The 27266-nt window shown below is 38.2% G+C and overlaps 1 protein-coding gene and 1 pseudogene across 1 annotated transcript; one reads left to right on the forward strand and one right to left on the reverse strand.

The window, feature by feature from the left end:
* Positions 1–256: 256 nt before the first annotated feature.
* On the reverse strand, positions 257–2537 carry LOC141506757 (homologous-pairing protein 2 homolog; annotated as a pseudogene).
* A 626-nt stretch (positions 2538–3163) lies between these two features.
* LOC141506763 (histone H3.3C-like) lies at positions 3164–4565 on the forward strand. Its single transcript, XM_074213836.1, has 2 exons — positions 3164–3186; positions 4065–4565. The coding sequence occupies exons 1-2, from the start codon at positions 3164–3166 to the stop codon at positions 4477–4479; spliced, it is 438 nt and encodes a 145-aa protein (XP_074069937.1). The 3' UTR covers positions 4480–4565.
* Positions 4566–27266: the final 22701 nt, after the last annotated feature.

Raw genomic sequence — 27266 nt, forward strand, 5'->3', positions numbered from 1 at the left:
TGTAATCTTTTAAGCTTACAATTTTATTAATTTTTTTTTCAAGTCAGCCAGGTCTTATGGTGCCTCCCTCAGGCTGACTTGCTGTCTCTTTTTGCATGAGTTCATTAGGGATAGAAGTATATTCTCCTGTCCACTTCCTACTTGCTGTCAGAATTTCTCAGAAATGAGCCAGAGCAGAGTGGAGCAACTTCTATCTTGAAATAAAGAATCCCACCACCCCCTTTCTTTTTTTTTCAGGCTTACAAGTAAGAATTTACCATCCAATGGAAATGAAATATTTTTATATCAAATTGTAATTGCAATAAATTTTACTAAATGCTTAAACCCAAACTCATTCTGAATTTATCAAATCAAACCTACAAAACTTGACGTCATAGCTGTATAATAACCACCATTGGTATTATAAGTCTAATCATTTTCCCCTACTTTTAGATTTCTCCTCTAGTCAAAGGGTACCTGGAAGTGCCAAAATACCATCAATACTACCAGTTCAAGAAATTCCTTCTCACTCTTCAATATTACTTGGAAAGAGGTTCTCTCAGGGATCTGGAAGGGCAACGTTGTAATCTTCATCTGTCTCAATTCCAACTTCTTCAAAAAACTGCTTCTTACTCTTGGGGTATCCCTCAAGAATTGCATCAAACATTTCAGTTGCCATCCTCTTCCGCTTCCTCCATTCTCTATGAAATTTTTGCCTCTCTTGGTACACCTTTTCTTTTTCTTCTAGAGTCACATGATTGGTAGCTGCTTTGATTTTACTCAGCCTCTCTGCGTAACTAGCACATTGTTTTTTTAATTCTTCAATCTCTTTACACATATCTGGTATAATCAGGGAGCTGGTGAGTTCTTTTAGCTCAGCTTCCAATTGGCGGCAGCTCTGCTGGACACTTTGGAAGTGAGTGACAGAATTTCATCGTCAAGGCCCTTTGAGGTCTGTGTCACTCACTGTATCAAATTCATCCTGGTCTGCAAAATAGATCTTCTGCTTGCCGTACAGCTTCTCCTTGATTCTGCCCTGCTGTGCCAGCTGCTCCAGGGCCTTCACCACAGCCTGGGGGACGAGGGGAGTGGGGGTTGGCAGGGGGAGGCGGGGCGCCCCCCCTGTGGCAGCCTCGTGCTGGGCCGGTCCTGCGGCCACGAATCAGGGGTCCCCAGGCCCCCGGGGCCGGGCCGCTACCCGGCGCTCCGGGGGCGTCTCACCGCCTTGCCAAGTCCATGGTCTCGCTGCAGGTTTCCGAACACGTCCTGGGCGCTGTAGGGCCGGTTCTGCTCCCAGAGGTATCGGTCACCCAGAGGCCGGTGAGCCGGCCTCCGCCCCTCACCCGCCACCGGCTCCTCGGCCTTTGCTCAAGGAACTTACAATCTAATGGAGGCAACAACTTGCCTCCAACCTGTATAAAGAAGATATATAGAGAACAAATTGGAGGTAATTGCAGAGTTAATGCACTAAGATTAAGGAGAACTGGAGAAGGCTTCTTGCAGAAGATAGAACTTTAGATAAAACTCGAAGGAAGCAAAGGTGAAGAAGGAATCAATTCTAGACATGGCAGTCAGGCAATAAAAATGCTTAGAGTTGAAAGTGCTTTGTGAGTGGGATGGAAACATAGAAGGGAGTGAGGTTGAAGAGGATACAAAGAGGGGTAAGTTATAAAGGAATCTAAAAGCCAGGTAGAGGATTTTATATTAATCTTGGAGATAACAGGAGCAGTTTATTGCCCATTGGGTGAAATCAGGGTCAGATGTATACTTAAGGAAGATCACACTGATGTAGGATAGGCTCAGGTAAGGAGATCTAGAGACAGGGAGGCCAACCAGAAAAGTAGACAAAGTCCAGGTATTCAGTGGTCTTCACCAGGGTGGTGGCACAGTATCAAAGGAAAGAAGGCACCATAGAAGAGAGAAGTGTTGAAGGTGGATACAGAAGAGTAAAAGAGAATGAGAGGACAAGGGTGGCACCTAGTTGAAAGCTTGGATGTAGGAATATCTGAATTTCAATCCTGCTTCAGATGCTTGCCAACTTGGTGACCTTGAACAAGTCATTTAATCTTTCTTAGCCTTCATTTCCTCATCTGCGAAATGTGCATAATAATAGCAATTATCTCAGATGGTTGTAGGGAAGGTCACATGTGATAACACACTTTGCATATCTTAAAGATCTGTGTAAATGTGAGTTATTTTTAACTACTAAAGGTTAGCCTTATTATTATTATGATCTAAGTTTGTGGAGACAGGCCCTAGGTGGATAAAATAATAGTGTTTGTCTGGCCAGTGCCTATCAGGATGTTTCTCTTTTTTTTTTTATTTTACTTTCACAAAACCCTATCGCATCTGATCTTTACAACAAACTAAGGGGGTAGATACACTCCAAATTTATACTCCAAAGCAAACCTCTATTTTATAGAGGACTTAACTGAAGATTAGAAAAATCAAGTATTAATTAGAAAAATTAAGCAACTTGTGAAGTATTTTTATTAAGTGAAATTTAGATTGAATTTGAACCTATATCTATCTAATTTGACATCCAATACTTTGGCCATATCAGGTGGTAGAGAAATTTAGTGTATTTTTGCTTGATTGTAGAAGAACTGCCTCTAGAGGTAGTTTGAGGAGAGGAGGCTTCAGGCTCAGTTGTAAGAGATTGTAGGGAGGGTAGCTAGGTGGCGCAGTGGATAAAGCATCGGCCCTGGAGTCAGGAGTACCTGGGTACAAATTCAGTCTCAGACACTTAATAATTACCTAGCTGTGTGGCCTTGGGCAAGCCACTTAATCCCATTTGCCCTGCAAAAAAAAAAAACCTAAAAAAAAAAGAGAGAGATTGTAGGGAAGGACCACTTTTCATGAATGGGTTGTCCTGAAAGACATAATAAGGTTCTTTCCAAATTTAGGATTCTCTGACCCTTTGAGCTCTTTCCAAAGATAGAACCGGATCTTCTTACAGATCTATTGATATATATTTTTTTAAATAAAAGATTTTCTTTATTTTGAGTTTTATAATTTTTCTACTGATCTTGCTTCCCTCCCCACTATCCCCCACAGAAGTCAGTCTGGGGGCAGAGCCAAGATGGTGACAAGAGAGGATGTCTCTTAGGTGCTCTCTCTTAAAACTTATAAACTAAGGACTCTAACTAAATTTTTCAAGAGACAGAACCCACAGGGGGACTCAATGAAGCACTTCTTCAACTCAAGGTAACCTGGAAAAAAGTGGAAAGGCTCTGCTCCCCAGGTTTGGAGGGACAGCCTGTCAGAGGGGTGGCTCGCCAGATTGAAGGAACTTCAGCCTCCCAGAGGCATCCCCAGGGCACTGGGAGCCCTGGCTCACAGCAGCAGGAGAGTTTCCTGATTTACACTCCAGGGAGCACCAAGCACAACTTGGGGGAACAGCGGGGGAACCTCTGCCAGAGCTAGCACATGAAGCTCAGCCCTCAGGGCACACAGTGAGCAGTGTGGCCACAACAGCCCAGATCCAGGAACAGGAAGCAGAAGCTGGTAAGCAGGAGCCCCCGGGGTAGGAATGCAGAGCCTAGGAAGGGAGTGGAGAGAGACTGCCCAGCTCTGTCCTCTGTCCCTGGAACAGGACTCTGGGGTTCTGACCACATTCAGATCCTGATGGCAGTCTAGGCCCCCCCCATAGAATAGCAGGGCTCCCCCACCTCATCCCATGGCAGAGGGATATGCTTATGGTCATTCATAGACCAGGAGGAAGGACAGAGCCTCACCCACTGAGATCCTTGTAGGGGTGTCCCAAAAGCTCAGGAAGCACCCCAAAACCAGGCCCAGGCTGGGAAAATGAGTAAGCAGAGAAAGAAGAGGAACACCATTGAGTAATACTTTGTCTGTGATCTCAAGAAGAACCAAAACACTCAATCTGAAGATGACAAAGTACAAGCTCCTGCATCTAAAGACTCCAAGAAAAACAGAAATTGGGCTCAGGCTATGACAGAGCTCAAAAAAGACTTTGAAAATCAAGTGAGTGTTCGCAGTCACCGCAGCTCCTAGCACCAGGGCCGCCTCCCACTCCACCAGCCCAGCCATAGCGAAGGGTGTGTATAAGGAGAAGTTTTCAGGAATGTGGCTTGTACCAAGCAAACTGCCCATAAATCCACCGGTGGCAAAGCCCCCAGGAAGCAGCTCGCCACAAAAGCTGTTCGCAAGAGTGCGCCCTCTACCAGAGGGGTCAAGAAGCCTCACCGCTACAGGCCAGGTACTGTGGCTCTCCGTGAAATCAGACGTTATCAGAAGTCCATCAAACTTCTGATTCGTAAACTCCCCTTCCAGCATCTGGTGCGTGAAATTGCTCAGGACTTCAAAACAGATCTGTGCTTCCAGAGTGCAGCAATTGGTGCTTTTCAGGAGGCAAGTGAAGCTTATCTGGTTGGCCTGTTTGAGGACACCAACCTATGTGCTATCCACGCCAAATGTGTCACAATCATGCCAAAAGATATCCAGCTAGCACGCCGCATACGTGGAGAATGTGCTTAAATTCCACTATGATGGGAAACATTCTTCATTCTCAAAACAGAAAAAAAATCTCTTCTTCCTGTTATTGGTAGTTCTGAATGTTAGATATTTTTTCCCATGGGGTCAGAATGCACCTAAGTATATGATTGTGAATGGAAAAATAGGGGACAGAATCGGGTATTGGCAAGTTTTTTCCATTTTCATTTGTGTGTGAATTTTGAATATAAATGCGAGGACATAAAGCATTAATAAAGTAAAAAAAAAATGCTTCCGTGAACAAGTTTCAATGATTCAACTTTATAACAATTATAAATAAACCTGTTAAATTTTTCTGGACAATGCTAGCATTTGGATTTTTTTAAAAAGTAAATTTCTTATTGACGGCAACTAAATGGTGTTTGTAGCATTTTTATCATAAGGTAGATTCCATCCATTCACTATACTTTTCTAACTGAGTTGTCCTACATGCAAGTACATGTTTTTAATGTTGTCTGTCTTCTGTGTTGTTCCTGTAAGTTTGCTGTTAAAATACATTAAACTAAAAAAAAAAAGAAAAGAAAATCAAGTGAGGGAGATAGAAGAAAAATTGGGAGAAGAAATGAGAGAGATTCAGGAAACCATGACAATGAAGTTGGCAGCTTAGTCAAGGAGATCCAAAAAAATGCTGAAGAAAATAGCATGCTAAAAACCAGCTTAGGTCAAATGGATAAAACAGTTCAAAAAGTTATTGAGGAGAAGAATGCTTTTAAAAGCAGAATTGGCCAGATGGAAAAAGAGATAAGAAAGCTCTCTAGGAAAACAAATCCTTCAGACAATCCTTCAGAACTCAGGGAGATTGCTGATTTTACAAAAAATCAGGACTCAATACTTCAAAACCAAAAGAATGAAAAATTAGAACCACCTCATTGAAATAACAACTGATATGGAAAACAGATTTAGGAAAGATAATTTAAAAATTATTGGAATACCTGAAAGTCATGATCAGGAAAAGAGCCTTGACATCATTTTCAAAAAATTACTACAGGAAAATTGCCCTGATATCCTAGAAGCAGAGGGCAAAATAGAAATGGAGAGAATCCACTAATTGCCCCGAGAAAGAGATCCAAAAAAAAAAAACCAACCCCCAGTAATATTAAAGCCAAGTTCCAGAACTCCCAAGTCAAAGAGAAAATATTACAAGCAGCCAGAAGGACACAATTCAAATATTGTGGAGCTGCAGTCAGGATCACACAGGACTTAGCAGCAACTACATTAAAAGCTTGTAGGGCTTGGAATATAATATACCAGAAGGCAAAAGAGCTTGGAATACATCTGAGAATCAACTACCCAGCAAGGCTGAATATCCTCTTCCAGGGAAAAAGATGGACTTTCAATGAACCAGGGGAATTTCAAATGTTCCTGTTGGAATGGCCAGAGCTGAACAGAAGGTTTGATCTTCAAATACAGGATTCAGGTGCAGCACAGAGATTGGAGGAGAAGGGTAAAATATGAGGGACTTAATGATGATGAACTGCATGTATTCCTGTATAGAAAAATGACACTGATAATACTCATATGAACCTTCTCAGTTAATAGAGCAGGTAGAAGGAGCTTTTATAGATGAAGCACAGGAGAAAGCTGAATTTGAAGATAAAATGTGGTGTTAAAATGGAGTTAATAGTAAAAAGGGAAATGCAATGGGAGAAAGAAAAAAGGAGAGGGTGAATAGGCCAAGATATTCCATATAATAAGATTTTTCTTTATTACAATTAGCTATTGCAATGATATGTAAGTGGGAAAGGCAAGGGGGAATGAGGGAATCTTCGCTCTCATCAGAGGTGGCTAGGAGAGGAAACAGCATATATACTCAATGGGGTACAGATATCTGTAGTAAGAAGAAGAGAAGAGGGACAGGGGGAAGGGGGGATATGTGAGTGATGGAGGAGAGGATGCACCATGGCGGGAGAGTGGTCAGATATAACACATTTTCTTTTTTTACTTCTTGCAAGGGGCTGGAATTGGATGGCCTGTCTGGGACCATAGAGCCAGGAGGATGCTGAGCCTAAGGGGTGGTATGGGGGTTGGGGGCCTCTTGGCCTCAGGGCTGGGGATCTGTCTGCTGCGCCACTCAGTGACCCTACAGCAGAGTCAGAGTGAAAGGAGAGAGAAAATATAGTACATGGCAATGGAGAAGTACAAAAGGAGGAAGTTGCAATCAGCAATGACAACAATGGAAAAATATGGAAGTAGCTATTGTGATGGACTTATCATAAAGAATGTGATCCACTTGTGACAGAGTTGGTGGTGTTGGAATACAGACTGAAGCACATTTTTTATTATTATTATTTTTGGGGGGAGGGTGCAGGGCAAATGGGGCTGGGTGGCCTGCCTGCAGCCGCATAGCTGGATGATCATTGGGTATCTGAGGCCGGATTTGGACCCAGGTGCTTATGACTCAAGGGCCAGTGTGCTGTCCGCCACCCAGCCACCCCTACTATTATTACTATTTCATTTTATTTTGGGTCTTTTTTTTTCTGTTTTTGGTTTTTTCAGGGCAATGGGGCTGGGGTGGCTTGCATGGGGTCACACAGCTGGGTGATTGTTGGGTGTATGGGGCCGTATTTGTGCTCGGGTACTCCTGGATCCAGGGCTGGTGCTCCGTCCACTGCGCCACCTGGCCATACCTACAATTATGACTATTTTTTTTATTTTAATTTTTTTCTCTCCCCTTTACTTTATCGTTCAAATGAGTCTATATTTTTGGGGGGAGGGGGTATTTTGTTTACTCTTAAAAAAGAATATTTTATTAATGTATAAAAATATTATTTGTACAAAATGAGAATAAATAAATTTTAAAAAAAGAAGTCAGTCTGTTAGTCTTTACACTGTTTCCATGTTATACATTGATCTAAGTTGAATGTGATGAGAAAGAAATCACATCCTTAAGGAAGAAAAATAAAATATAAGAGATAGCAAAATTCCATAATAAGATAACGAGTTTTTTTAAATTAAAGGCAATAGTCTTTGGTCTTTGTTCAATCTCCATAATTCTTTCTCTGGATACAGATGATATTCTCTATCACAGATAGCCCAAAATTGTCCCTGATTGTTGTACTGATGGAATGAGCAAGTCCATCACGGTTGATCATCACCCCCATGTTGCTGTTAGGGTGTACAATGTTCTTCTGGTTCTAGCAGGATGCTTTTTCATAAAGTAAATGCTTGTTGAATTAAACTGTTGAATTTTCAAGGTTATTTAATGATACTGTATTGTTTATCTTCAAAGTACTATATTATTTATCTCTTCAAAAAAGGGAAGGAGGAATGTCAGGGTTTGGCATTTTCTATTCTTTTTTAAACGTGAATAAATTAGGCCCTTAAGAAGGAGTTACCTGGCATCATACAAGAAAGGTAGAAGCCAGTGAGCAAAGAAAATTTAAGAATCTGCACTGACCAATTAGAAAGCAGTTCTTCTTAAGGAGCAAATGTCCTTCCTTTATGAAGGGTTTTTTTCCCCAGTTTATTTTGGGAATGCATTCATCTTTATCACTTGGTGGAGGCAAGATTTGCTTTTTTTCTTACTTCATGAGTTCTTTCCTGATAATAAACTGTAAAATGTTATTCAATTCAATTCAGCTCAATTCCACAAGCATTTATTTTTTAAACATCTTATTGATGCTTTTTCTTTATATCATTGGCATTTACCAGTGACTTTCCCCATCTCAACTAGGTACAACCAAGCAAAACAGATCAACTAATTGTGTCTGAAATTGCGTACATCTTACCACACATATTGTTTGTCATTTCTCTGACCAGAGATAGAAAGCATGCCAAGCCAGGATTAAATATTGTATTAATTCAAGTTCTGAGGGTTATCAATTTAACAAGTATTTATTAAACATGTTCTTTAGACTGTTAGCTCTTTGAGAGCAGGGATTGTTTTTTGCCTTTCTTTGTATCTCCATCACTTATCAGGGCCTGGACCTAGGAGGCATTTAATACATGATGGGCTATGGATATTCTCTACTAGAGACCCTCTTCTACAACCAGAAATACAGAGACAAAAAACAAACAGCAGCTTACCCTACATTCTGTTAGAGGGAAGAGCAGAAAACCTATGCACATCAATAAGCAAATACAAAGTATATTCATAGTAAAATGCAAGGTAATGTGAGGGGGTATAATTAATAAAGAAAACTCTAAAATTATCTCTTTGAACATTTTCTTTAATAATTTCAGGAATCATTGCTCATCCTTCTCCAATTCTTCTGTCCCTAAAGTCCCTTCTTTGGAAGAAAGTCCCACTTTGGAAGAAGTCATACTTCCTCCCTTATTTAATTATGGTATTAAGGAATTCACCCTGATACATAAATATACTACATTTAAAGGGCTTTGGACTCTTTGGAAGGGAGTTTTATAATATCATGCAAGAGTAGTGTTGTACCTTTACCATTAAATCTATTATTCATCCTTCTTGAATTTAGTAATCCCCTGAAGTGTCCAACAATGAATAAACACATTCTGCCTCATTTTATTGGTTTTTATGGTGTTCAAGATATACACAATTTATTAGCAGTTTACTCATTCAGTGATATGAATTATATATGAAATCACAATAAAAATTTTAAAAAGTAAGCAATACCCTGCCTCCCTTCAATTTTTGTAGATTATTGGAAAATAATAGGACATAAAGAGCTTTTGGTTGTATTTTGAAAGTGAAGCCTCTTAAAAGACTTTCTGATGTTCCATTAAATCACATCAGTATCCTCTACCTCAGTTCCACAAAGTGTGGTATTAGTTTCTTGACCTGCATTTTGAAAAATCTAGGAGAGTGCTATAGCCTACATTTGCTTTCAGGTCTTCTATTTAGAAAGGAAAGTGAATACAAAACAGGTTAGAGAATTGAACAATTTCTAAGTAAATCAATTAAAAAGTATTGATTGGCAAATAATTGGAAACAAACTAGATATCTATCACTGGGAGGAATGGCTAAACAAATTGTGGTACAAGAGCATAACAGAATATTACTGCATAGCAAGAAAAGGTAACTATGAAGAGTACAGGACAGGAGAAGACTAATGCAAAGTGAAGTAAAAAGAAATAGAAAAACAATATATACACTGATTACAACAAATATAAATGAGAATAACAACAGCAATCAAAATTGAACACCCTATCATTATAATAACCACATCTGGAGGTGGAACACAGCATATAATGCCAGGCTAGCTTAATAAATTGGTTGGTTTTACTGAATTCCTTTTTTAAAATTTTATTCTTTATTTTAAGAGATGGCTTTTAGGGTAGGGTAAAAGAAAAAGATATATTGGGAAATTAATGTGATATAAAAGTAAAAGATAATATTAAAATGAAAAAATAAATTAAAAAATAAAAAATATTGATCAAGCCCTTTCTATAAGTCCCACTCACTGACAGAATACTAAAGTGCCTGGTCCCTACTCTTTAGAAATTTATAATCTTGTTGGAAGGTTATGATTTATGTTACTTCCAGGTCCTTCCTTTCATTGTGGCCTTCTGGTAACATGAAATAATAGAGAAGAAATAAATATTTCTCTAAGAACTTTAAAAGTTGTTGGGAGGGGTGGAGCCAAGATGGCGACAAGAAGGGATTGAGTCTTAGGAGCTCTCTGCTAAAATTCATCAGCTAAGGACTCTAACTAAACTTTCGAGAGACAGAACCCACAAAGGGACCCAGTGAGGCAGTTCTCCTACTCAAGGTAACCTGGAAAAGAGCAGAAAGGCTCTGCTCCCTGGGGCTGGAGGGGCAGCCCACCAGAGGGGTGGCCCACCAGAGCCAAAGAACCTCAGCCTCCCGGAGGCAGCCCCAGGGTGCTGGGAGCCTCAGCTCACAGCAGCGAGGGAGTCTCCTGAGCTGCACCCCAAGGAGCACCTGGCACAAAGTGGGGGAACAGCAGGGGACCTCTGCCAGAGTGAGCACATGGAGCCCAGCCCTCAGGGCACACAGCAAGCAGCATGGTCTTTCCCCAGCCCTGATCCAGGAACAGAAGCAGGCGGAGCCAGTAAGCAGGAGCCTCCAGGGCATGAGCCCATTGAGCTGAGGGAGGGGAGTGAAGAGAGACTGCAGAGCTCTGTCCTCTGCCCCTAGAACAGGACTCTGGGGCTCTGACCACATTCAGATCCTGATCGCAGTCTAGGCCCCAACCATAGAACAGCAGGGCCCCCCCACCTCAGCCCCATGGCAGAGGGAGGTGCTTATGGTCATTCACAGACCAGGAGGGAGGACAGAGCCTCACACACTGAGACCCTTGTGGGAGTGTCCCAAAAGCTCAGGAAGGACCCCAAACCAGGCCCAGGCTGGGAAAATGAGCAAGCAAAGAAACAAAAGGAAGACTATTGAGAAATATTTTGCAAATGAGCCCGAGAAGGATCAAAATAGTCAGTCTAAAGATGAGGAAGCACAAGCTCCTACATCTAAAAACTCCAAGAAAAACAGAAATTGGGCTCAGGCTATGACAGAGCTCAAAAAAGACTTTGAAAATCAAATGAGGGAGTTGGAAGAAAAGCTGGGAAAAGAAAGGAGAGAGATGCAGGGAAAACATGAAAATGAAGTCAGCAGCTTAGTCAAGGAAATCTAAAAAAAATGCTGAAGAAAATAGCATGCTAAAAACCAGCTTAGGTCAAATGGATAAAACAGTTCAAAAAGTTATTGAGGAGAAGAATGCTTTAAAAAGCAAAATTGGACAGATGGAAAAAAAGATAAGAAAACTCTCCGAGGAGAACAAATCCTTCAGACAAAGAATAGAATTCAGGGAGATTGATGAATTTACCAGAAATCAGGAATCAATACTTCAAAACCAAAAAAAAATGAAAAATTAGAAGAAAATGTGAAATATCTCATTGAAAAAACAACTGATATGGAAAACAGACTTAGGAAAGATAATTTGAAAATTATTGGAATACCTGAAAGTCATGATCAGGAAAAGAGCCTTGACATCATTTTCAAAGAATTACTACAGGAAAATTGCCCTGATATTCTAGAAGCAGAGGGCAAAATAGAAATGGAGAGAATCTACCGATCCCCCAGAGAAAGAGATCCCAAAAAACCAACCCCTAGGAATATTATAGCCAAGTTCCAGAACTCCCAAGTCAAAGAGAAAATATTACAAGCAGCCAGAAGGACACAGTTCAAATATCGTGGAGCTGCAGTCAGGATCACATAGGACTTAGCAGCAGCTACATTGGAAGCTCGTAGGGCTTGGAATACAATATACCGGAAGGCAAGAGAGCTTAAAATGCAGCCAAGAATGAACTACCCAGCAAGGCTGAATGTCCTCTTCCAGGGAAAAAGATGGACTTTCAATGAACCAGGGGAATTTCAAAGGTTCCTTTTGGAATGGCCAGAGCTGAACAGAAGGTTTGATCTTCAGATACAGGACTCAGGTGAAGCATGGAGATTGGAGGAGAGGGGGGAAATATGAGGGACTTAATGAGGCTGAACTGCATGTATTCCTGCATAGAAAAATGACACTGATAATACTCATATGAACCTTCTCAGTTAATAGAGCAGGTAGAGAGAGCTTTTATAGTTGAAGCACAGGAGAAAGCTGAATTCAAAGATAAAATATGGTGTAAAAATGGAGTCAATAGGAAAAAAGGGAAATGTAATGGGAGAAAGAAAAAGGAGGTGGGGAATAGTTCAAGATATTTCATATAAGATTTTTTTTTATTACAATGAGCTATTGCAATGATATTGAAGTGGGGAGGCAAGGGGGAATGAGGGAACCTTTGCTCTCATCAGAGATGGCTAGGAGAGGAAACAGCAAATATACTCAATGGGGTATAGACATCTGGAGTTAAGAAGGAGGGGGGAGCAGGGGGAAGGGGTGGGGATGTGAATAAAGGAGGAGAGGATGGACCATGGGGGGAGAGTGGACAGATATAACACATTTTCTTTCTTACTTCTTGCAAGGGGCTGGGATTGGAAGGCCTGCCCAGGACCATGGGGCCAGGTGGATTCTGGGCCTAAGGGGTGGTATGGGGGCTCAGGGCCTCTTGGCCCTAGGACCAGGGATCTGTCTGCTGCACCACTCAGCGACCCTACAGCAGAGTCAGAGTGAAAGGAGAAAATAGAGTACATGGTAGTGGAGAAATAAGAAAGGAGGGAGTTGCAATCAGCAATGGCAATGGTGGAAAAATATGGAAATAACTTTTGTGATGGACTTATCATAAAGAATGAGATCCACCCATGACAGAGTTGTTGGTGTTGGAACAAAGACTCAAGCACATTTTTTGTTATTATTATTTGGGGGAGGGTGCAGGGCAAGTGGGGCTGGGTGGCCTGCCTGGGGCCACATAGCAGGGTGATCTTTGGGTGTCTGGGGCCGGATTTGGACCCAGGTGCTCCTGGCTCAAGGGCCAATGCTCTGTCTGCCACCCAGCCACCCCTACTATTATTACTATTTTATTTTATTTTGGGTCTTTTTTTCTTTCTTTTTTTTGGATTTTGCAGGGCAGTGGGGATCGGGTGGCTTGCATGTCACATGGCTGGGTGATTGTTGGGTTTACGAGGCTGGATATGGACTCGGGTGCTCATGGCTCCAGGACTGGTGCCTCGTCCATTGTGCCACCTGGCCATACCTACAATTATTACTATTTTTTTTATTTTAATTTTTTTCTCTCCCCTTTACTTTTTTCGCCCAAGCAAGTCTGTCTATATTCATGGGGGAGGAGGGGTATTTTGTTTACTTGTAAACAAGAATATTTTATTAATGTAAAAAAAATTTATACAAAATTAGAATAAAAAATAAATTAAAAAAAAGTTGTTGGGAAAATAAAAGGAAACAATAAAACTTTTTCAAATCAATAAAATGAAAGAGTTAGGAGGAATCAACTCTCTTCATGTGCTTAGTTCAACTTTGACTACCCTTCTGGATATAACAACTATTGTTCAGTGAGGTTGTTCTCACTCTTCTCCTATTCCCATGTTGATCACAGTATTCACTTATTTTTTGATCTTCCAAAAATGCCATTAAAACAAAGATTAATGTATGTCCAGCCTCTGTTATTTACTCATTCCCTGGTTTGATCATGGGTTTCAAGAGACAGAGACTGAACTTCACTCATGAGATATATGTAAAAGGTTTATTGATAAGGTACAAACAAATCTAATGACTAAGGATGTTGAGAATGTGCATGACAGACCACTTTACCAGCACTACCCCACTACCCAAGTCTTGATATTAGATGAGGCTCTGAGAGATGAAGCACCCACACACAATAATCCTAGGCAATTAGCTCTAGATAATTTCATAGATTGATTCTGACCAACTCTGAGTAGAGTTCCCTCCAGTCCTTTTGAATATATGAGTAGGTCAGATAAAGCTAGACATATGTTAGTAGAATTCTTTTGGTGTGAGGAACCGTGCTTGATAGGCTCTTCACAGCAGAGAATAGCGGCACTCTTTAACTAAAGTTCATGTAACCCAAGTTATGATATCATTATTCTCTATTAACATAAACCTACCCATTCTCAACCCAAGATCTAATTGGTGAGTTTCTCCATTGTACTGTTGACAGTTTTATTATACCTACATATGGTTGAATTAGTTCATATTCATGCTATCTTGTTCTTATACCTAATGATTTTGAAATCTTGTGGTCTACTTGTACCTATTTTTTTAATCAGTGACCAGTAAAATTTACATTTCATCTATTGTATTCTTATGATAATACACTTACAAAACTACATTCTTTTTATATAGATAGTTTTCAAATAACAAACATTTATGATTTCTCTTTTCTACCTTCCACCCTACTGGAAATTAAAAAAAGGAAAATAAAAGACTAGATATAAATACACTTTGTCAAAGTAAATTCCAACATTCATCAACAATCTATGTCTAATTCTGGGTCCTGATTCTTTGTCATGAGGTGGGTAGCATTTTTCATTATTAGTTCTTTGGAAATGTGATGTCAATGTAGTGATCAGATTTTTTAAACCTATCAACATTGTTTGTTTTTATGATGCTATTGTATAAGTTGTCCTAGTTCTACTCATTTAACCTTGCATCAGTTCATATAAGTCTTCCTAGATTTCTTTGAAACTGTTCATTTTGAAATTTCATATATCACAGTTGTACTCCATAACATTTATATATCGTGATTTGTTTAGGCATTTCCCAGTTAATAATTATTCCCTTTTAATTTCTAGCTCTTTGCCATTACAAAATAATCTGTGAATAGCCTATTTAATATTGTATAATATTTTTTGTTGTTTTTTTGTTTTGTTTTTTTAAGGTTTTTGGAAGGCAATGGGGTTAAGTGACTTGCCCAAGGCCACATGGCCAGGTAATTATTAAGTGTCTGAGACCAGATTTGAACCCAGGTACTCCTGACTCCAAGGCCAGTGCTTTATCCACTGCACCACCTAGCCACCCCAATATTGTATAATATTTTTATACAAAGAGTCCCTTTGATCTGTTGGAAGTTTGATTACTCTAGGGTATAGTAATAGTGGTCATACTGCTAGGTCAAAATTTAATAATTTTGGGGGAAGTTTCAAATGTTGGACCACTTCACAGTTCTATCAACAATACATTTCCCACAGTTTCTCCAACATTTGTCATTTTCCCTTTTTTGTCAATTTGGTCATATTATGGCTATGAGGTAAGATCTTAGAGTTCCTTTAATGTGCATTCCTTTTATTAAGAATTAGTTGGAATATTTTTCATATGGAAATTAATTATTTTGATTTCTTTAAAAATTGCTCGCTGGTATTCTTTAATCATTTATCTATTGGGAAATAACTTTTTTCAATTTGAATATTTTTATTCATTTATTTTTCTAATTACATGCAATGGTAGTTTTCACCAATCTTTTTTTTGGAAGGTTTAGAGTTTTACATTTTTCTCCCTCCCTCCCTTATCTCCCCCATCCCCTTGGCAGAAATCAATCTAATATAGGCTTTATACATATAACTATGCTAAACATAGATCCATAATAATCATAATAATGTTTATTCTTTTTGTTTATTTTTAAATTTTACCCTCCCCAGCTATATACAAAAACAAGTTTAAACATTTAGTTCCAATCCACATTTCTTCCATCAATAGTGAGCTAGGACATTTAAAAAAAAAACTAAATAGATTGCATTGATAACCTCATCTGAAATCTATTCATATCTCTTGATCATTCATCAATTGAGGAATGGCTTTTATTTTTTATAAATTTGACTCAGTTCTCTACCTTTGATAAATGAGTTCTTTTTTTTTTAGGTTTTTGCAAGGCAAATGGGGTTTAAGTGGCTTGCCCAAGGCCACAAAGCTAGGTAATTAAGTATCTGAGACAGGATTTGAACCCAGGTACTCTTGACTCCAGGGCGGGTGCTCTTTCCACTGCCACCTAGCCACCCCAATAAATGAGGTCTTTATCAGAGATATGTTTCAATAGTTTTTCCAACAACCACCATTGCTAGTTGTATTTCCTTCCATTCTATTCCCCCCCATTTATTCTATTCTCTCTCTCTCTCCTTTCACCCTGTCCCTCCTCAAAAGTGTGTCACATCTGACTACCCTCTCCCACATTCTTTCCTCCCTTCTATCACAACTTTTATTCTTAATAAATTTAAATCAGTTCACTATCTCTTTTAGAAATACCTTTTTTCAGAGAAACTAGATATAAAGATTTTTTAATTGACCATTTGTATTCTAATCTTAACAGCATTGGTTTTGTGAAAAAAACTTTCAAAATATTATACAATTAAAATTATCTATTTTGTCTTCTGTGATCCTCTGTATCACTTGTTTGGTAGTTGTATGAGCAAACTTAAGAACTCTGATCAATGCAATGACCAGTCATGACTACAGAGGACTCATGATGAAATATGACAGAGGGAAAGATGGAAAGCCAATAGATAATTATCAATTAAGGTCATTTCAGAATTCTTAAAAAATTGAGGTGGTGGGGAGGGGGGATGGCTAGGTGGGGCAATGGATAGAGCACTAGCCCTGGAGTCAGGAGTACCTGAGTTCAAATCTGACCTCAGACACTTAATAATCACCTAGCTATGTGGCCTTGGGCAAGCCACTTAACCCCACTGCCTTGCAAAAAAAAAATTGAGGTGGTGCATTTGTGGCAAAATTAAGGATATGATCTCGTCTTAGTGTGTGTTACCAAGGTAGGATGGAGGCATGTCTCATTGGATGAGAGTAGGTTGAGGAACTAAATGATTAGGGCTTTTGAAGAAGAGTTAATAGGTAGGCTGAAGTCTCCAAGCATAGGAGCTGGGAAGATAGAAAAATTATGAGCCAGAGACTGGATTCATTGAGGAAGGAAAGGTGACCTGGTGTTCTACAAGCTGTCAGGCTCTTTTGATGGGGTAGTTGATACGAATAGCATGGACCCAAAGGAAAAAATGGTTACTGGATGATGAAAGTAGGAGAAAAACCTGGAAGTTGCATTGGGCAACAAAAATTTCTCTACCTCAACCAGTGAGCCAAGAAGAATGAGTAAAGATGCAGCCAGTAGAGGAAAGGGAGGTCAAAGAGGCTATATAATCAGGGTGGGGCCAGGGGGCAATAATAGTTAGAAGGTGTAACTCCTATCATCCACAAGTATTCTACTTCCATGTTCATGAATTTTTCAGTTCTCTTAATCATAATCATGGATTATTCCATCTTTCTCTCTGCCTTACAACATTTTTCTTTGTCCTTACTCTTAACTCTACCCCTTAATTCTTTCCCAGGCTACCATCCTTCTACTGAATTCACTTTCAACCTTTCCATATTTTGACTTCTTGGTGAATCGATTCAACTCTGCACTTGAGACTCTTGCCCCTTTATTCTTTTGCCAATCATGTCTTGTCAAGCCCCAATCTTGAATTGCTCCCATTAACCTTTGCCACCTCTACTATCCATATGTTGCTAAAAAAGCGAAAGGAAAAAAATCATGAAATCTTACTGAGTCCACTACAAATTGATGTTCTATATCTATAACCAATCCCCTAAATCAGAAAGGCAATTCTTTTATACCTCCATAATAGATACATTTCCCAGCTCACCTTAGCAGCTATTTCAAACATTTCCATTCCTCCCTAAACCTCCCATCATATACTCTTCCCAATCTCTAAGCTGAGACTCATATATTACTGATAAGCTTTATTCAATTCACCTAGAGTTCCCTTTTCCCTTCTCATCATCTCATATCACTCATATGTCCTCCACAATTATTTCTGCCTTCTACATTCTCAAGTATCCCTCTTCTCCAGCAGATTTCTCTCTCAATCATTCCACCTCATTTATCTCAAATTTCTCCTTGTCTATTGGTTGCTTTCCTGCTGCCTACAAACATCTTTATGATTACCCTATTGTCTTTCCAGAAAATCTCCCTCTAGTGGAATATTCAACAAGGGGTCCAATATGATATTGAAGAAAGAGGCTAGTAGGGAGTTCCAAATTGATTGCATAACTACTTTAATAATCAAAGGAACTTTCTTACAAAGGGTAGTCTGGGACAGGTGGTCAGATACATATTGAATTCCCCTTGCTATTCAAACCCCTATGGTATTTATAGAAATTAGACAAAGGGAAGAGGAAGAGTATGTTAGTGGGGCTTAACTGAAATTTTGGGGTTTCTGGTGTTCAGCATTGGGCTTGGGTTCCAGAAACCTGGACACCCTATCAGTGCTGTTTGGGCTGGAGTCCTAGGCATGCAAGGCTATGGAGTGGTCTTGCCCTGATCATGCTCTGGTTAGTGTGCTTTCTTTTGGCTGACATTAATCTTGGTTTGCATTACTCATAGCTTTCATTGGTGGGGACTTCATTTATTATTACTATTATAGCTTTCACTGATAGAAACTTTTGCTAGGAAAGTCACATTATTTGTGGCTTTTATTGCTTAAGGAGTTCACATTATGACTTTCACCAACAGGCACCCCACACCTCTTCTCAAAGAAAATTTATCCATTCCTGCTAGTTAACATATCATATTTCATGCTTGGTATGTTTCATAAAGTTGAAAAAGTCACCTATAATTGGTAGCTCCATTTCTCTCCTATATTTTCCTTTCTGAAGTCTGACTTTTGACCTCACCATTCAACTGAAACTACTGCCTCCAAAGTTACCAATGATCTTTTAATTGTCAGGTCTAATGGTGGTCTCTCAGTCTTCATCCTTCCTGATATGCAGCCATTGATACAATCAATCATCCTTATCCTCTTCTAATGGCTTTCATATTACTGTTCTTTCTCCTGGCCCTTCTACATATTTGACTTCTCTGGGTCTTCCTCCAGGTCATATTTAATGGCTCTGTTCTAGGCCCCCTTCTCTTCTCTCTCTATATATACTATTGCCCTTGATGATGATGATGATGATGATATAGACTTTCCTGGACTCAATGATCTAATCTATATTAATATTTAATAACTGTGTAACCTAGAGAAAGTCATTTGATCATACCCCATGCCCTCCCCACAATGATTCTATCTATACAGTTGATTCACAGATCCATTTATCCAGTCTTAACTTTCATTGACCTCCAGTGCCATATCATCAGTTTTCTATTGGACACTCTGAACTAGCTATTCTGAGGGCATCTTATGCTTTATATGTCCAAAACAGAATTTCAAAGCATCCATAGGGCATTAGATCAGACTTCTTATTCAAAGACCCTTTGATCTAAGAGATACTATGATAGAGGAAATCTCAGAAAATCTTGTGTTCAGCAGAGTCCATAGGGCAGTGGTATCTAAACTTTTTATTTGAACATCTCCATCAATAAAAAATTTTTGAGCATGCTCCCCTAATATTTGTATACTTAAATATTTATAAATTAAATGAACATACTATTAAACTAATAATGTATATAACAAAATATGAGATAAATATTTGGTTCTAGAATCAATATGGAGCCAGTACAGTTTATTGAGCTGGGGATTGACATTGTCAGATTTCCACCTTAGGAAAATAACTTTGGCAACTATGCAAAGGATGAATTAGAATGGGGAGAAACTTGAGTCATTTTTATCTTTCACTTGATTTTCTCTCCTCTGTGATGGAATTTCTGCTCATAATAAGCTGTCATCTTTCTTTACAAGTATTAGTTTATATTCCAAAGCAGTATTTTCTTTAGTTACCATCTCTCTCTGCTTAGAAGATTAAACAAGTGCTTGCTGGTTAAGGTGCTTTTTAATTTCTGTTATTCTCCTTGTTATGGCTACTGACATATAATTTAAATTTCTATGTAAAATTATTATAATCAGTGGCATTTCAATTGTCCATTATCCATTTTTATTAACAATTGTTTTTAAATAATTCACTATCAAGTTGTTTCAATTGCATGCTGTATCTTTCTCTCATTATTCTTTCTTCAAGTGCTTGCTAATACTGAGCTTAGCTCTAACACATTGGTGGTATGATAGTACACAAACTTGATTCAGGTAAGACTCCCATATTAATAATGAACCCTTTGGAGAGGAAATAGCACATATACTCAATGGGGTATAGATATCTAGAGTAAGAAGGAGAGAAGGGGGACAGGGGGAAGGGGAGGCATGTAAGTGATGGAGGAGAGGGTGGACTGTGGGAAGAGGGGTCAGATATAACACATTTTCTTTTGTATGTCTTGCAAGGAGCTGGGATTGGATGGCCTGTCCAGGCCACAGGGCCAGGTGATTGCTGGGCCTTAGGGGTGGTATGTGGGCTGGGGGCCTCTTGGCCCCAGGGCCAGTGATCAGTTTGCTGTGCCAATCAGCTACCCTACAGCACATTTAAGAAGAGGGACAGAGTGAAAGGAGAGAGAAAATATAGTATATGGTAGTAGGTAAGTATGAATGGAGAGAGTTGCAATCAGCAATGGCAATGGTGGAAAAATATGGAAGTAGCTTTTGTGATGGACTTATCGTAAAGAATGTGATCCACCTGCAACAGAGCTGGTGGTGTTGGAACACAGACTGAAGCACATTTTTAAAAAAAAATTTATTTTATTATTTTTATTTTTTTTCTCTTTCCTTTACTTTATTGCTCATGAGGGTCTATATTTTTTTGGGGGGTATTAAGTTTACTCTTAAGAATATTTAGTAATGTATAAAAAACATCATTTGTATAAAAATAAAAAAGCAACTTTAAAAAATAATGAGCCTTTCCTTTGTGTTAAAATATAATCAATTTCATTTTTTGGTGATGTTATTAGGTGCTTGCTATGTACAGTGCATACCAATTCTCTTCACAAAGAAAGTTTCCATGATGTAAAGGCATGAGCCTTCTCTATAATCATCAAGTCTTTGGTCCCTTTCATTTTATTCCTGACATCATTTCTGATCTATTTCTCACCATTTCCACTTATTCTCATATTGCATTGAACTCACCAAGTATCAAAGTATATCCTCATTTAATTCAGAAGGTTGTATCTGTATCTTTATAGAATTTTCTACCTCTTCAACTCTTCATGGGTAAGGTTCAATTATTTTCATTTCTTCAAATACTCATCATAAGCATTGTCATAGAAGTTGGCTAAATATCCCAAGAAATTTGGTTTCTTCTTTCCTTTTGGCATATATTAAAATAAATCTTCCAATTCTTTTCTTTGCCTCTCCAAGGAGTAACCTGTGAACATTCTACCACTTAGCTCCAACTTCCATCTTTTTTCTGGCTCCATTTATAGTAACAATATTAATACTGATATGATTCAGCTCTTTCAGACAAGTGTATAATCACTGATTGTTGGACAAAGACCTCACATTTAGACTACCAACAGTCAAAGTAATATTTATAGATAGTCTAAAAACTATATTTTTATTAACACCCTCTGCCCTCTTTTCTGCTATTCTGCCATTGTCAATGCAGAAGCAGAAGAAGGCAGAGACAATCAGGATTAGGATCATTTTGCATTTTTCTTTTTCATAAGTTTTCATGGTCTAGTAATTCAATCCCTGTGGACAGCCTACTAGAAATGAGTCTCTTCATATTTAGCTAAGCTGGTCCTTGGGAAGCCAACTTTGTCTATAAGCCAGTCCCACACTCATCATGACAGAACCTGCCATATCTTATACTTTGTTGGCATAACTTCAAGAATCCAGACTAGAGCTTGCTCTGCATATATTTGTTGACTGATTGCTTCTCCCATTAGATCATAAGTTCCTCAAGGGAAGGAAATGTCTTCTTCTTTTTGTGTCCACAGTGCTTAGCATAGTGTCTAATATATTTGAGGCCCTTAATAAAATATTAATTGATTGATTGACGCTACACTGAAGTATCAGAATAAACCTTTTAAGAAGCATTTTCACAAAAATAAAACTCTCCTTGCAAAGAAGGAGCTTATATTTTAGTAGACTGAGGTATTGTCCATACCAGAGTGCTCTGAACTCAGGAAGGAGCTCTGGCCCTTCTGTCTGTTTGTTCTCTGCCTTTCATCCTTATCTTGTTGAAGATTCTCAGGAAGGAGCTTTGGCCCTTATCTCTCTGCCTTTCATCCTCATCCTGTTTAAGCCAGGATACACAACTTTTGTGCCTGGAGATGAGGAATGCTGATAACATGGGGACTAGGCTTATATATATATACCCTTACTCAACTATGTGAGGTAGAGATATAGAGATGTGGTATCCTGTTAGTAAAACCTGGTATGCGTCTCTCCTGGTTGAATTCTCATTATTAAACACGCCAGTTGTGTCCATGTGGCGCCCCGAAGACCTGTGGAAATCCAGGAAGAGACCTGGCTGCCCGGAGTGGGACATTACGGAGGTAGCATCCGAACAGGGACTAAAGGTAAGGGCAGGAAAGAGAACTGGGACCTTGTCTGTAGGACAAGAAGATAGTGAAAGTACCTTCGCTACTTGAGTAGGCGGGGAAGATGGGGAATACTGTTCCCATTGTTAAGGCAGAGGAAAGTAAGATCTGGGCTAGACAACTGTATAAAGCCCTTAAGAAACAAGGAATTACTATACAACTGAAAGATTTACAGACATTCATCGAAAAAATACAGACTGTATCACCATGGGTTGAGAATATAGAAATAACAAAAGATAAATGGCAGGTAATAGGAGAATAGATGACTAGCTATGAACAAGAATGCCCTGATTATCTTAAAGAATTAGATTTCTTGATATTTTTGGGAGAATAGAGTGACCTAAAAGACAATTCTCTATAGAAAGCCAAACAGACAATAAAGCTGTACAAGATAAAAAGTAAATAGAAAAAAGAAATAAAGTTATACAGGAGGATGAAATTTGGCCTCCTCCTCCCCCACCAGCTCCTTCTTACTAGTTTAAGAGAGACTCTCCCCTCACGGCATTCCTGAGATGTCAGGAATTTGCCATTGGCCTGTGTTTGTGGATATGTGTTGAGATTGTCAGTTTGGAAAATTCTGTTGCGTTTGTGTGATCTGTGCTTGTGCCTCATCTGTCTTTATGTGTTTAGATTGTCTGTTTACATGTGTGTTTGGGTTCTTCTATTGATTTGCTAGATGGGGAGAAAAGTTCCTCTAAAATTGTCCTTGGGTTGCCTCATTTAAATTGCTGTTCTTTGTTATTTTGGGCAGCTAGATTTTAGTCATCTAATGCCCTCACTGGCTCTCCACTTGAGCCTGTTTTCTGTGAGTAATCTGATTCCTCACCCCTGTGTTATCTCTTGAGCACTTCCAAGAGGGATTTTTAAATTTTTATTAAAAAAAAAAAAAAAGGAATGGATTTTGGTGTTAAATTGACTGAGGCCAAACTACTCACCCTGTTATTTTACTATTATGAGAAGCCCCCCCCATTCCTTGTTTATGTTCCCTTCTCTTTCCCGTTCCTGTTCTCCTTGATTCTGTGCTGCCAGAGTGTTTCCCCCTCCCTCCCCCTTTCAGGAGGGAGAGCTACTTCAGGAAGAATTAGCAAAGTTAAGTGTTAAAAAGGACCTTATTTTGAAGTTAAAGAAACAGCAAATATTACCAAATACGTTAAACAAAGAAATCATAGAAAGAAATGCTATTTTAATTTGAAAATAGAAAAAATAAATTTCAGAAAGACAAGAGAGTCTGGTTAATCCTAAAGTATATAATGTGGTTACCAAAATGCCTGTATAAGGGGAAACTAAATAGTTAATCTTTTTCCAGAATGATATGGCATCATTAGAGCTTCAGGAGTTTATCGATATAGATTCAGATATTGTTAGTTATTACAGAAAATTATGGGACATGTAAGGGTTGAATAGAAGACCAACCCTCCCAGAAAGAATCTAGGAAGGTCTCTCTCTATAAAAGTTATTCAGTTTACTCTATTTGAAGAAAGGGGGGCAGGGAACATTATAATTAGGCCAAGGGATTTTTGAACGACTGCCTTCTCCAGGATTTTAGCAGTTGTAATCAAGAAATGTTAAATATTAAAACCTTGGAATGAAAAATGCATTGTGAAAAGTGGAATCATATCTGTAGTTTATATAGCTGTATAAGCCATGTGACTCTAGTTTGGAATAGTATGAATTAAAATCAAGAAGAGCTAATGAAAAGGAATGATGGAAAATGTGAGTTGTATAGTTTGAGTAAGAGATTCTGAAAGTACTGGATAGAAAATCCAGACTTAGAGACAACTGGGGTTTCTTTTGAAACATATGTTAAGTATGGAAAGTGGTAAAAGCATATAGACAGAAGGTTTGAGCAGGGTTGACTTTGTATACAAAAGATGGATTTGGGGAATTTTGGAAAATGATGTACAAATCATTATAAGAAAAGAAGAAAGTGTAGAACTGTAAGTCTATAGGGAGATATGTGTTTATATGAGGTTGGGGTGATTTAAAATTGCATTAAATTGGTATTTTTTGCAATGTTTGGCAATGAATTGATTAGAAAAATAATAAACCCATAAAGTGACAAGTTTGATATCAAAGCAATTGCTAGGTAAGTGTTAATTTTATTATGTTATTATTGATCCTATAGTGTGCTAATCTAAAGATACATGTAAATTGAATTAAGGAGTTTGTAAAGAATTTGAGTTTGGATTCTGATGTTTTATAGCCCCCTCCACAGTCATGGGAGCCAGGACAGACTTGTGAATTAGCTTTAGAATTACTAAACAAGAGGAAGTTAATATTTTACAGTGATTGGAATATGGATCATGTATTTGGGAAGAATCTGGAGTGAGTGAGTAATGATAAACAGTAAAGGTAAAGAATTAGTATCTCACTAGTATCTCTAATTTCCAGAATATAGAATGTTCTAATATTACGAAATGTTGGGAAAAATCTAAAAAAATGGGGGGGGTGCTAGGTGGCACAGTGAATAGAGCACTAGCCTTGGAGTCAGGAGTACCTGGGTTCAAATTCGACCTTAGACACTTGATAATTACTTAGCCGTGTGGCCTTGGGCAAGCCACTTAACCCCATTGCCTTGAAAAAAATCTAAAAAAAAATGTTGGTCAGTGAGGATAGAAAGTTTTTATAAGTGAGAGCATTGAGAAGTTAGAATTGCACTGATAAAGATAAGAAGAATTTACAAACTTTTTAGGCTTTTGGAAAGAAAATGATTTAAAACTAATTTAAATATGACTTTTAGAATTTAGAGAAGTATGAAGAAAATCTTGTAGTCATAAGAAGGGATTTTTTTAGTAACAATTGGTCTTAATATTTTTTTGTATTTTAAAGGTTTTAAGGAATAAAGCATGTCACTGGAATTCCTTACAATCCTACGGGTCAGGCTATAGTGGAATGTGCTAACAGAACTATTAAGGCGATCCTCGCTAAACAAGAAAGGGGAAGAGGACGTCTATCATGAGGAATTCTAGACAAAGCAATATATACATATAATTTTTTACAAATTTCTAAATTGGATGATTTGTCTCCAGCCATGAGACATTTTATACAAATTAAGAAACAATTGGAAAGAAAATACTTTAAAAATAATTCTGAAAATAAACCTAAGGTATTGGTAAAGGAGCTTAATGTCTCATGGTCTGGACCTTATAGAGTACTAATATGGGTCCAGGTTTTCTTTGTGTTTCCACAGATCATGGAGACAAATGGGTTCCTGCAAAAAGAACAAGAAATGTGGAAACTGAGGAAGAATCGACAAAAGAGAAAGCAAGGCAAGAGAGGAAGAAAGAATCATGCTCATAAAAAGATAATTAAAGATACTCATAAGAACATTTATGATGATGCACTTGTTAACTGTAGGAAAGGCTGATAATGACTGATCATTGATGGGCTTTCATTCCATCTCCACTGTGGTTGAAAGCACTATTCTGGACAGATACTATGCCAGAATTTATTTTACATGGAAATCTTTCTTGCACATATGACAAAGGGAGTGTTGAAGAAATAACAAGTAATGAATCCATACAGAACTTTAACAAAACAATGACTTTCATGGGATTGATTAAAGGATTTCCTGTGTGCCTCCAGAAACAAATGAGAGGAATCTGTTTGAGCATTGAATGGAATTACACTAAAAGTATTGTACCTACTGATAGATGGTGTACTCAGATTGTGGATGGAAGGATGTATTTGGGGGATATTGCTGTAAAAACAAATAAGAATTCTATACAAATTGACACCAGGAAATATCACTTACATACATGGAGATTAAATGGTACTGAGATACCTTTGAATGAAACTAAGCAATATCAAGGGAACAGGTTAAGGTCTTCTTGTAATTCTATTCTTCCTCATAATTTGTCACTTACGTATCATTATCCTGGTTTCATGCCCTTTAAATACTGTCATACTCATCAGTGCATCAAAGTACCTTTAGACTTTATGAATTATACAGAATATTTAATATCTTGTCATAATACCACAAGAGACATGCAAGATAGAGGAGCAGTAAATTATCCTCAACTGCAATATATACATGCATCTGGAATAGAGGTTAAAGGGATAGAAAAACTTGTTGTACCGGTTGGGGGACATACTGTGCAAGGAATACCTGAATTGGTTAATATTGATATAAGGAATAATATAACTAGTAATATCACTATTAGTTCTAGGGTATGCTTGGGTAAAGAATATGCAATTTTAGTAGAAGAAAAATCTAATATTACATTAACTAAATATTCTGATGGGGTGTTCAATTTAACCTGTGTAAATTGTTTAGTAAGAACCCGCATAGGCCCTAAATTTGCTGTAGGTAGAAAAATTTTCATAGTAACATGACCACATTATGTATTTACTATTGTAAAAACAAAAAATTGGTATAGAACACATAGTGATCATATTTTTGAGACAATTAATGAGAAAATATTATCCTTTCAACAGAGAAACAGAAGATGTATTTCTTGTGTTATTTTGGGCATTACATTACTGGTAGAGGCCAATGTGGCCTCTATAGCCCTTGCTATATCAATATCTAATACTCAGAATCAAATAGTTGAAGCACAGGGATTACAAGAATTAATGCAGAATGTTTCAGTGGGATTTAAACATCAACTTCAGGTAGATGAGCAATTTTATAAAGCATTATATCAATTGTAGAAAGCCACTATGTTTTTGGGAGAAGAAGTACAGTATTTGGAATTACAACAAAGGTTACAATGTGATTATAGATATAATCAATATTGTTTGACCAAAGCATGATATAATGAATCTCAAGTAGAATGGAATGTTATTAGAGCCCAGCTACATAGATTGAGTATGGAAAATGTTACATTAGAATTGTCAAAATTAGTCCAAATAGCTGAATATATTGACCAGGCAGCAGATTCTGATTTACTACCTAATCAGGTTTCAGATAAGCTGATTTAGTTCTTTCATACTCAATCTGGTGGTCTGTTGCATGTATTGTTACCTTATATATTGTTTGGTATTGGACTTTTATTATTTTGCTTGTGTGTGCCCCTTGTGATGCAAGTCCTCATCTCATGCATAAGAAGGGTTTTGACTGATGTTTT

Source organism: Macrotis lagotis, chromosome 1 (assembly GCF_037893015.1).
Source record: "Macrotis lagotis isolate mMagLag1 chromosome 1, bilby.v1.9.chrom.fasta, whole genome shotgun sequence".
Classification (NCBI taxonomy): Eukaryota; Metazoa; Chordata; class Mammalia; order Peramelemorphia; family Peramelidae; genus Macrotis; species Macrotis lagotis.